General features: G+C 30.3%; 1 protein-coding gene across 8 annotated transcripts in view; it reads right to left on the reverse strand.

Moving 5' to 3' along the window:
- Window positions 1–13,349, reverse strand: part of LOC143223043 (uncharacterized) — a 409,689-nt gene that overhangs the window by 11,375 nt on the left and 384,965 nt on the right. For 6 of the 8 annotated variants that reach the window (XM_076450437.1, XM_076450438.1, XM_076450436.1 and 3 more), the window contains one exon: window positions 2,395–2,562. In XM_076450437.1, coding sequence (XP_076306552.1) covers window positions 2,395–2,562 — 168 coding nt within the window. Of the gene's footprint in view, window positions 1–2,394; window positions 2,563–2,586; window positions 3,593–4,264; window positions 4,377–13,349 lie in introns of those variants that run through there. The other 2 variants (XR_013012632.1, XM_076450439.1) reach the window with 2 other exon arrangements.

The raw sequence follows: 13,349 nt of genomic DNA on the forward strand, positions 1-13,349 counted from the left end.
ATAAGCTCTGTACTGGGGAAGTACAGAAAGCCCTGGTACAGAGCCAAAGTCCCTGATGATGAATTAGGTTCAGCAACTTTAAGGCTGAGGTCCTGGCAGAGCCATAGACCAGTGATCGATAATCTAGTTTCAGTTGAATATGAGCACAATATATCTATAGCATAGAACATTGATCTGTTCCCCAAGTGGTGGAAGAGAGGACATGAAGGATATTCAGTGCCCTTGTACATTTGACCTGTAGCTGCTTGATGTGTGGTATAAAGATCAGCTTATGGTCAAAGATAAGTCCCGAGAACTTTGTCTGAGGGACAACAAGTAGCACAACTTCACCAATAAGGAATTCAGGATCAGGGTGAATACCCTGTTGGCAGCAAAAGTGCATGCAAACAGTTTTAGATAGAGAGAAGTTAAAGCTGTTTGCTGTGGCCCACTTCAGTAAATGAATGAGGGCAGTCTGTATCTGCCCCTCAATATACCTCATGTTCAATGACTGACATGAGATGTGAAATTCGTCAACATAGAGCCATTTTCAAGAGTAAGAGGGGGTTGTTCAATGATGGCATTGATCTTTATACTGAAAAGTGTGACACTCAAAACACAGCCCTGAAGAACTCCAAGACCCTGTAGAAAAGAAAGGGAAAGTGTCGATCTCACACAAACTTGGAATCACCTGTCCATTGAAAAATGTTTAATAAAAATGTGCAAATGGCTATGTAACCCATATATATGGATGTCTTGCAAAATGCCATACCTCTATGTTGTACCATAAACTTCTCAATGTCAAAGAATTTTGATACAAGATGTTGTCATTTGAGAAAAGCTTCTCTGATTGACGTTTCAAGTTGAATCAGGTGGTCTATAGTGGAGAGCTGTCATTGGAATCCACACTGGATGGGCAAGAGAAGGTTGTTTAATTTGAGGAACCAAACAAGATAAGCATTAACTATCCTCTCTGTGGTCTTACAGAGACAGCTTGTCAAAGAAACTGGATGGTAGTTTGAAGGAATCTTGGGATCCTTCCCAAGCTTAGAGAAAGGTAGGACAATAGTCTGGTGCCAGGCATCAGGAAAAACATTCTCCTGCCAGATCTGGTTAAAAACAATCAGAAGAATAGCAAGAGAAGCAGGAGATAGATGGTGCAGAATTTTATAGTGTACATCATCGTGTATGACCAATGTACTGCCAGACCGATGAAGGGCCAGTTTGAGTTCCACCAGTGTAAAGGGATGATTATAGTCATAGAGACAATCAGTTTGAAAGGAAAAAGGTGATCACTCTGCCTGAGTCTTAATGGCTAAGAAGGTGAAGGAAGATGCAGAAGTGCTAAATACCTGGCAAAAGCTTTCACCTAGAGTATCAGCGATGCTCCGGGCATCAGCTACTTCCTGGCCATCAGAGAGCAAGATGAAGAGGGGGACAGAATTATATTGCCCACTGAGCTTTCAGATCTTGTCCCATATGACTTTGGAACTGGTGGTAGAGGATATGCTGGTTGTGAACTTAATCCAAGAGTCCTTCTGGCTTTAACATCTTACCTACCATGCATGTGCACGGGCTTGCTGGAAAGCGATGTGGTGCGAGAGTGCAAGATACCTACGTAAAGTATCCCAGACCCGTTTTTGAGTCTTCCATGCCATGTGGAAGGCAAGATTCCATCATGGATGAGGATATTGTGGAAAATGTGTCAAGGTTAGATGGACAAAGAGAAGAATTATGGCAGTCAAGTAATAGCTATAATTTCTTCTGGCATTTAACAAATTTCCAAGTGTAGTAATAACAAAAATAATAAAGATAAATAAGTACTATAATGCCATTGTATGAACTTTTATTTTTTTTATCGAATTGTTAAAGCTAAAAATCTAACCAAGTTTATATATACTTAATTCTGAAACACTGAGCACAATGCTTTTGTTTGGAACTGCAAAACTATCAAACTACATAATATTTGTTCTTCATGAAAAAAATAAAGCTATTAATATGAGTTATAACTGAAGCAGTCTCTGCATTATAAATTTCTGTCTTCATCTTTATTCACACAGTAATAATAAATGATTACATGTTATCAAATTGTTAAGGACTAATTACACTTTATAAGAATGTTGTTCTTTGAAACCACATTCTCCATTGTCAACCATGTTTAATCTGACAATCATAAGTATCCCATTTCCACTAAAGCAAGCAGAATCAACCTGTAGCTTTGTGCTTAACAACAAACAAGCAACAAACCATTTCTGACTTCAAGAAAGCAAATTTAAGTTTCAAATTAAGTTGATTATGTTGATAGGTAAAGGGTTTATAGTACAAATGTAGTTCAGTAAAACCTTTACATTTAAATTACACCTAAGACTGACATCATATTTTTTTTATATGTAATCATTATTTAAATATACTGACCACTTTCTTGGGTGAATACACTTTGGCATTCAGAACAGGGCCAAACTCGTAGTGATGAGTTAGTTGAAGCTGACTCTGGATGACTGGAGATGTGTTTTCGCAGTGATCCTTCATTGACATAGCTCTTTCCACAAACAGGACAAGGGTAAGTAGTTGTCCGACGCTTGTCTGCAAAAGAAAATTATACCTATGACAATTTCCCCCATATTTTGACTTTATTAATGTACTAACATTACTAAAGTTTTTATTAATTAAAAACGAAGCAATAACAAAATATGGTGAGAAACCATGAGTAGTTATTTGTATCAGCATTTGTCATAAATCTTAAAATTAACAAACTTACCAATCAAAGTAAAAAGAAAATTTTAAATTATCTCAAAATATACACATAAAAAAAATAATTCCTACAATAAAGATAAATAAATGAACAATCTTCCAATAATAAATACAATCCTTTTATGTTGGGAAGTATCAAAAGACAATTAGTTCACTTTTAAGAATGCAAATAATTTTATGTGGCTTGCACCATAGTGTTGTTCTTTTCTAGGTACTATGTATGTTATTCCATATGTTATAAAAATTAGAATGTGGTATTACCAAAACTATTTTCACTAATTGTTTAGGTTCTTAACTTTGGTCATTAACAGAAGAGTATTATAAAAGATGGTCATACTCTTAACTGAATATCTTAATTACTAGACAGACTCCTGCTCTATAATCTCTGCTAATTTTATAGAATTTTTTAAACTCACTTAGAAATATGTTTCTATGATTATTACCTCCTTTTACTTGGATGATAACTTTATAACTAATAGGCAAAATTAGAAACTACATTACTGCTGGATGGTTATGATTATGAGAAAGATTTACTAAACTTATGTTAAATTATATATATTCTGTACTATTGAAACAAACTTAACTTTATCACATAGTTATGTATGTCATGAACATATACATGTGGTTTATGTAGGTTTTTTCTATCCAAGTATCTCTTATAATTTTTGTATTATTTGAACTATGATTTACTTTTTTTTACATTACAAATAATGATAACATTTGACTGTATTTCTACTATAATAGAATCAATTTAGCAAACTGACATGATTATGTATTAGTTATGTTTTTCAAAACTTATCTTTGTTTTATTTCAAAGTAAAGATAAAGAAACCATCAGAGTTTATGGAAAAGGGCAGGCCACCTATAAAAGAAAAATCAGAAAATTTTGATTTAGTTCCATTTAAAATGCTAGTAAAACTAAAAGTAATTCAAAACATAAAATGAAAACGGAAAAAAAATATTTCAAACATATCAATTACAATTAAAACTGAAGTGTGGGTGTGTGTGCATATATTTCTCAATTAAATTCAAAAAGTAACTGACCATACTTTATTGTCTTATTTAGATTATTCTAATTTTTGATGTTTTAAAAAAACACAGGGGGGGATATTTCTATTTTAAAAATGCACACTGGTAAACATTTTTGACTTCATTTGAGAGAGTTTAGTCTCATTTCTGTGGAATATTTTTAGAAAATCAGCATTTTCAACAATTCGAATAGTAATGGATTACTCTGAAATCCAGATTAAGACTGAAATGCAAATTTTTTCTTTATGAGAAGAGAACAATACAAGTTTGTGTACTGATGAAAAAGTAATCAGATTCAAATATTTTTTTTATTTTACTTGATTTTTCTCCTTCCATTTTTTTTAAACAATGTACAATTCATAGTCAAAAGTAAGTTTTATGTGAATTAAAATTGTTGTCCACATTTCAGATAAACATGCAAATATTTCAAATCATAGGAAACTGTATAATTATAATTTTACAAAAGTAAGAATAAGTGCATGTGAAGTATTTAAAGCTACTGTACCTTGATATTTATTCTTCTTCATGCATCTTAATGATTAATCCTAGCTGGCTATCTTAACAAGGTGTGGCCTTTCCCGCAGTCCCATGAACTCTGTAAGGCTCATACAAACCATCTATTCAATTTTATAAATATAGCATCTAATTCATTTTAGTTACAAAAAGTATTTCTATAACCAGTATAGTAATAGCTATTTTGACCAATACCAATCATCAGAAAAGAATGTCTTTGAAAGTATAAGTAAACACAGAAATGAATATTACTTTCTATAGAATAATAATTACGTATTGTAGTAAACGTTTCTTATAATAAAATATGGATGAGCCAAATAACATGACACTGCATTAAGTCCAACCAGATCTCACATTAGTTAAAGCTACCTTAAACTTGGTAAGGTGTCATCCCACTTAAATGACTCATCACCAATTTTGACATCTTTTCTGAAAGCCTGATTTTATAAAAGCAACAAACACAACCTAGAAATAGTTTGTTACTGCTTACATTTGTTTGGTACATAAATAAATGTAAACATTGACCTATAAAGTTATCATTTTGTTCCATAACTGCAGGCAGTGATCCCAGATAAAAGCACAAACATAATCAAAATGATAATCCATTAGTTGTTCACCTCACTCAAACTCACAGAATCTCTAAATAGTATGCATGTAATGTAGTCAAATAACTAAAGAAAATTTGATTACTATATAAATATAACTACATTTTTTTGCCTTAAATTTTGTTAACATTCAAAATAAAGTCATTTTCCAGTTACTAAAAATGTATATATTTTATACAATCTTTTGCTGTTTAGTACAACACCATATGTTGTTGTCAAAACTGCTTGAATAAAATTGTTTTAATAACTAACAAAATATAATAAATTACAAAAAGTGGCTTTATTACATTTATAATGATTTTATTTATTTTACTTGTAATGTCTAAGAAAATGTTTCTTTTTGGGTTTTTTTCTACATACACACACAAAGATACATATATATTCACTTTAGCTATAAGAGAATGATTTTGAATATTCAAATCCAACATAAAACTGCTACACTTCCTTTAGAGAAACAAAAATCCACATCACTCCTAAATTATTAGGTTTTGCTTCTATCCATACTTACAGTATTAGTCTAATTATGGGTAATTGTTTGTTTGTTTTTGGATTTTGTGCAAAGTTACACGAGGACTATCTGCACTCTCTCTCCCTAATTTACCAGTGCAAGACTAGAGGGAAGGCAGCTACCACCAACTCTTGGGACACTCTTTCACCAACCAACATAATGCCTCCATGGTTGAAAGGATGGGCATGTTTGGTGGGATGGGGATTTGAACCCACAACCCTCAGATTACGAGATGAGCACCCTAACCACCTTGTCATATAATTCTGGGTAAACTATTTTTAATAACACAGTCTAATGTATTAGTATACTTTGAACATTCAAACTGACAAATGTGTAAACAAGAGCTTTTGTGATGGAAAGAAAAACAATCAACCAAGCATGTTCTAAATTAACTATATCTTTACACCAATAGTCTTCCAGTTAAGTCATACCTTAATTCTTTGTATTGTGAACAATCCAAAAACTATTATTCAGTCACTTACAAATACAATTGCTCTTTTAAATGTTAAATCTGAAACCAATTTTAAGGAAAATGTTAATTATACCAAATCTAATATTTACAATGGTAACATACACAATATATATTGCAAAATCATTCTAAGATTTATAAATATTTATACCTTTATTTTTACTTTGTGATCACCACACTTTTATCTAAAGAAAAATTTAAGACTGAAAATGAAGGTGTTTCACAATGCTAAATCCTAAAGTTTGATTTCCTAGAATGGACATAGTGTGGATAGCTTACAAAGTAGCCTCGGGCTGAAAACAAACCTGCAGTAAAACCTAGAAGAATGAGTTTATTGTGTTCACTTTCTAGTTGAGCATTTTCTCATATTATTAAAAGGAGGTACAATTTCCTCAAATTGGAATACAAAGTTTTGGATAATAGCTTATTCCTATGAGCACAGCTTTCATCAAGGTTAAAAATAACAACAGCAAAAAAAAGACAATACCTATGTATGTGCAACATGATACAAAGAAACATCTATTTACAGAGTAAGCAAAAATTTGTTTTTAACAATTATAAACAGTTCAAATATTCATCCATTACATGTATATTGTAACGTTTATTTTATCATACACACAATCCAAGTAAAACTATACACTAACTATAGCTTACACTTAGTCAATTGTAATAACTTACAAGAAATATGCTGTAATCACTTTTGTTTTGTTGTAAAACATATACTTCTGTAAGACTTCTTTTACATTGTAAAACTTAGATCAAATTCAAGCCTCTTTCTGTAATTTTCCTTTTTTCACAAGTTAATGACAGAACAAAAGATACTTTGAATTCATGCACTTAGTTTTAAAAATAATTAGACTGCAATATAATTAATTTTTAATATATCAAAAACAAGATCTTCCATAAAGCCAAACATTAGCACAAAAGCTTTTGGCTACATGTTATCATTTAAATTCAAAAAGTGTGTGCATTTCTTATAGCAAAGCCACAATGGGCTACCTGCTGAGTCCACCAAGGGGAATCGAACCCCTGATTCTAGCTTTGTAAATCTGAAGACTTACCACTGTACCAGCGGGGAACTAAATTCAAAAAGGTTTGTGATGATTAGGTCATTTAGTGACTTTAATACATGAATCTGTTTTCCATTATATGAAAAACTTACCTTTCTTTATAATATACTCAGATCAATGATAATAAAAGAGAAATAAACATTTAAATACAAACTCTTTTTAATTTTGTTTTGTGCAAAAGTTTAGGCAGTAAAGACCATGTTACACTGAAATTATGCTGAGAAAAAAATCAATAAAGGGCAAGAATGCACAAAAAGATTCTAATTACACATGTTTAACATGAAGCATGATAATAAAAAGTATTTTTGGACAAAAGCATTAAAAAATGTCATAAGTATCACTGTGGTCAGGAGAATTTAACTGCCTAAAAACTGGGAAGTAGAGCCTTCTTTCACAGATCTTATATGGAAGACCTGGTCATGAAAAATGCACTACTAACACTGACAGTTACTTATAGCATTGTAAAAAAGAAGCATCTTAAAAAGTACCTAAAGTTAAATTATTCATGAAAATTAAACATTTCTCTTACTTCTAGTGTTATTGTTTTTTTTTATTTTCACATTAGCTTTTCATATATTTTTAGATTGTGGTTCTAAGTTAAGTCAAACATGAATTAATTTCTATCTATTTCTTATCATTATGAAAGTGTCAGATATAAAATTTTAGTTTATTCTAAAATTTTGTTCACAAGTTATGACTAAATTTAATGTATAAAAATTTGTGTACAAAATCTTGAGACAACTTCAAGTTAACCTGATCATGTGATAAAACCCTTGTATCAGCTGTAAAAATGTTAACTTTACAGAACAGCTGTTTTTTTCTTTCATTAGTAAAAATGGTGCAAGAGGTTTGTATTGCAGTCTAGTATCTCAACTGCTATGTCCTTTTATTACTGTCCAGTCTGTAATGAACTATTTATTTAAAACAAAAATCCTTTTCAACAATAGTTTTAAAGAAAGATAATGTAAATTAAATGTTCTTGCTAGAAGCACATATTAAGATAATTAAGAATGAAATGGTAGAGGAAGAAATACTAGGTACCATATATAGGGATACAGAAAACTTAAGATATGTATTTTGAAGGTTCTGGAGGTAATAAAATGTAATATAAAACTGTATAATGAACAAAAGTATTTTTAATCTTACTATCTTAAAATATAGAAATTATGTATATTATAAAAACTTTTGAGCAACTGTTGTTGTTTCAAACACTAAATTCTGTCATAACTAGCAAACAAAATTTCAGGAAAAATAAAACACAACAAAACTTTTCTAACTCACACTTTCATGATGATAAGAAATAAATACTGAAATCATCATTTCACTTAAGTTAGAGCTGCAGTCTAAAAGTACATAAAAAGCTAATGGGAAAATAAAAAATGATAACACTAAAATTGAGAGAAATGTTTAATTTGCCTTTTGGTATTTTGGGTATTTTTAAGATACTTTATTTTACATTACCAGAAGTAACTGTCAGTTTTAGAGCATAAACATCGAACTGGGTATGAATAACACATGGTCATACACTATGTTGGAAGTACATCTGCTACTTGTCTGTAAAGTAACATTCCTTTGTCCTTAAATTATTAATCATTTGTTAGCAATACAATCAGAAGCATCTTGAAGAAAGTCAAACATAAGTAATCATAATATAGTCTTAAAATCTCTGATTTACTGTAATTTGTATTACCTGTCCATAATATTCCAGTATGTAATATTTAATTTGAACATACTAGAAAAAAACAACTAAAAACTCATGTTTGAATGTTTTAACACAAGCCTTAAAATACAAATTTTTTCTTCTATCTTCACCAAGCAGGTGTAATGCTAATTATAGTGGGGAAAGGCTTAAGGTGGAATGAAAAAGGATTTTCTTCTTGGTTTTACTCTCAAACCCTTTGAGCTAGTTATGGTAATAATCATAATTTTATAACCTTAAACCACATTAAGCCTTTTGAGTCCCACAGTACATTAAAACATCACAAAAACAAAAGAAAATGGTTCAATTTTAAACTTACGAAGCACCCTATTAAGATGAATAGGCAAATTTAATATTTCCATAAAATAAACCACTACTATCAAAAGAAAGACATTCTCTTACTGAATAATAAAACCAACTTTAGTGTGTGTGTGTGTGTGTAGCATATATAATCTATACTACACCAAAACAAAATTTTTTTCTTTGATTGTGACTCAAAAGGTTCAAAGATCACACTTCAAAGGGTTTGCAAACCAGTAATGTGTAATTAAATCAGACTGTGACAAATGAAAATTCAGAATATCAAAACTTTATTTTTTAAAGGTACATTAAGATTATTACACTACACTTAGATACACTGAGGGTACCAAACAGAAATATTAGTAACTATTTATGATGTTGACAGCAGCCAACAATAAGGAACTGTTATCAACTTTCATTAGATCAGTTACCTATTAATAAATAAAAGATCTGTCTTCTCCTTAAAATAATTTAAGAACAAAGTACTTTAGAGAATCACATGAAATTCATGATCAATTAACCTTTTATTGAGTGCCATAAAAAACTGGTTTTGAGCATGTAACACTACATCCATTTGCTCTTAGCACCTATGTACTGACAGTTGAAACTAACTTGTATAACTTTCAAAATTTTCTTTATTAAAGAAAAATATAACTAGTAGTGATATGTTTCAATCATTTTAAACAAGTATAAAAGCATTTAGGAATTTCTCACAGGTCTTACATAAGACAAGTTGTTTTTTTTACTATTTATTCTTCTTTGGGTTTTCTAAATTCTAAACTACCAACCAAAAACCTCAAGATATAAAGTGGCAATGTAATATGAGCAAAAATCCATTTTCTAGTACAGCTTTTAAGACATTATATATATTTAATTTCTAGTCCTTTGATTAATTGTAAATGAAGGTAAATATTAGTTAGGTACAACTTTTCACAAAAACTTATTTTTGATTTTTCTCAAATACTATTGAAAAAGATTAAAATACAAATGAAAGAAAACAAAAAACTGGTTTTATAATTTATGAAAAACTGTCAGGACACAATCAGCATAAAATATTAGAATATAAAAACATAATGTGCACGTAAATAATGACAGCAAACACACGTACATGAAAAATTAAACAACATTGATTCATTCTCAAAACTACAGACAAAAAGCATAAAACCTAAGATTATATATATATATGATAATAAAAGTACCATGAAAGTGTTAACCTAAAGCTAATGTGTACAGATGTCTAAAAACTACACCAAATTAAATGTTTAATAACTTATAGCAGCAAGATCAAAACAGAAGTAAGTGGTGTTGACACACACACACCACAGATTTGTTTCAGTAACTCCATGCTGTTCAATAATGACCTAATTATCTACATTAGTCACAGTTATTGATGATGCTCAACACTTACTGAAGAGAAGATTTTATGTAGTTTCAATATAACACTTAAGAATTTTCTAACCAACTCTCAACAAAAGATCGTATCTCTCAAAAGTTATGAACAAGTGAAAAATTAGCAGAGTTGAAATTTATGACTTAAATACATAAGAAAGAGTTGTTTCCTATTGATTAATTTAAATATTTTCTCTTAGCTTAGATTCTCTCTTCAATACTTAACAGTTTTATGTTCATGCTTACTGCAGTATAATATAATTATTAGCTCAAATAAACTATTGTAAAATGGTATTGAAAACTTAAGTTTGTACCATCTTAAGCTGTTCCAGCTTTTCATGGGTAAGTGAACAATAAATAAGATCATATTTTAATCTTCTGCAAAATTCAGAGTTAAAGTTATACTTTTACTTTATTTTAAGCCTAGTATTTACCTTTCCATTTTACACTTATCCAGGACAACCAATGAGGAATGAAATTCTTCAAAACCAGTACAACTTGCTGACAAGTAATAAGACAAACAATAGATCTGGCATTACACTTATATTTAGTGTCTTAAACAGCTTCTCTGCTGAATAATCTAGAAGAATAATTAGTAGCATTAACACTAAATATTCTACAAATCATACAAAAATATAGGCTTAATGTAAAAGACAACTAAAACCAACATACAAAAATGTGTAATAACCAACAATATTTTGATACAATTTTAATCCCTTTGGCTAAGTGACTGGTTTACAACCCTACAGAGAACCAAGTGTTTGAAATCTTTCACTACATACCTATCATTTTTTATTTCAAATATGAGGCAAGGACCATGCTTCTTACTACAGAGAAATTTTGAGACATCATTGAATAGCATTAAACACCATAAAAAATAGAATAATTACTAAATTTATGTTTCAAATAAATAAACACTAACTCTTGGTGTATGTGTTGGGCAACGTTCAGGGAAAGAGCTTGTGAGCTGCTATTTTGCCTGAAACTTCATCAGAACTTTTAGTTTCATGATAGATTCACAGGCCAGTGGAAAATGAGGATTTGAAAACAACAAACTATATCAATTTTCCAGTAGAAAACGTGAGTTTAACAGGACAATAGGCAAAATTTGGCAGAAGAAAAGTTTTAACATAAATCATACAGATGAAGGAATTAAAAGCCATCTGCTATTTATTTGCTCAACTCACTAAATAAATGGTAGATGGCTTATAATTGCATATGTGTTATCATAACTTCAGTTATAAATATCATTTTGATGGGAATAACCTAAACAGTGTTATGGAAGAAAAGGACCTTGGTGTTCTGATTGACAATCTCTTAGTTCTTCCAAGTACTGTGCTATTGCTAGTGGTATGACAAATACAATTTTAGGTTGTATTTACAGAAATAATGAACAAAGATCTAAAGATGTCATGTCATTAGTTAAACATCACCTTGAGTATCATTTTAAGTCTTGGATTCCAAATTTAACAAAGCAACATTGAATTCTTACTAAATGTGTTCAGAGAAGAGCTACTAGGATAACACCTGGAATAGAAAGGTTGCCATAAAAGACAGGTTAAAGCCTCTCAGTGTTTTTTTCCTAGGAAAAAAAGGAAAAGAGAGACAGACAGAAGGGATCTGACTAAGGTTGGGAACATAATTTATAATGTTGATGAATCATCCTTTTTGGTACTTACTGGTAAGAATGGTAGCACAATGAGATACAAGTATTAATTATAGTATATATAAAGAATCACTTTTAGCTAAGACAGTTTCATTTTTTAAAGGGTGGATGCCTTAAAATATGGTAGATACAGTAAATTTAGGGCCAATTTTTCAAAATTCAGGTGACAAACATTCTGAACAAGAGCAATTGTTGCAAATTACATAGAAATTTCATAGTGGACAAATATCACAACAGGAGAATTTTGACTGGGGATTACAATGTAAAAAGTAGTACTAATTAGGCAGCAATTTAAGATACTTGACAATATTTGCATAAAAATTTATACATACACTTAATATTACTCAGTTATTGAGAGAAACAAGTGAAGTGCAAACTAATTGTATTTTAAGCTGTTAGTGTACAAAACATTGCTTCATTTGAATATAGCACTGAAGGTTAAAAGAAATTTAAAAATGTAGATGCAAAAATTACCTTACACTACCTTAAAGTTCTTACATTTTTGTCTTCAAACGTTATATTTTACCAAATAAGATACTAGGCTTGAAAGTTTGAGAAAAATTAATATGTTTTGATAATAATTTGTTACAACTTGTAAAACAAAACATTTGTAAAAATGTACCTCAGAACAGCTGGTATGGGTATTAACACTTTTATTGATAAGGAGAGAACAACGTTTTGACCTTACCAGGTAATCTTCAGGTTAAGAAAGAGAAAGTTTGAAAGTGACTGTTGCTGGACACATCTTAGGGACGAGAGTATAAACAGGTATGAGATTGTAGGGGGCGTTGCAGGTGGATGTTAATTTATTAATTAATATAGGTATAGATATGTTCCTTTATATTGGTTTAAGTTTGGTTTTGGTTGTTGTATAAGTAGGGCTTTTTTGATTTTGCATTTGTTTATATTTGTTTCCCTACTTAATATCTGGGTGTTTTCTATGGTTATGTTGTGTTTATTTGATTTGAAGTGTCCAAAAACGTGTGAAGGTGTTTTTTGTGTTGTTCTCTTCTTATCAATAAAAGTGTTAATACCCATAACCAGCTGTTTTGAGATACATTGTTATTGCAAGTGAGTTTCTCATCATGAAGAAAAACATTTATAAGTTTCTTTTAATTACACTTAATCTGATAGTGCAAGTAACTGTCATCTTTTACATTCTCATAATATTTTTAGCACTGAATGATACAATATGCTATAACTGTGCACTTAATGATTAAAAATCAATTATGGCAGAGCTGCACAATGTCAAGTACTTGACTACTCTATATTAATTATTGCTTGTAATTCTTTACACAATAACATATTGTTGAAGAAGTTACTTAAATAAAAAGAGTACTTACTGAAATCTTTCAAATTTGGAGGACTTAA

The sequence above is a fragment of the Tachypleus tridentatus genome, chromosome 8 (assembly GCF_004210375.1).
Source record: "Tachypleus tridentatus isolate NWPU-2018 chromosome 8, ASM421037v1, whole genome shotgun sequence".
Taxonomy (NCBI): domain Eukaryota; kingdom Metazoa; phylum Arthropoda; class Merostomata; order Xiphosura; family Limulidae; genus Tachypleus; species Tachypleus tridentatus.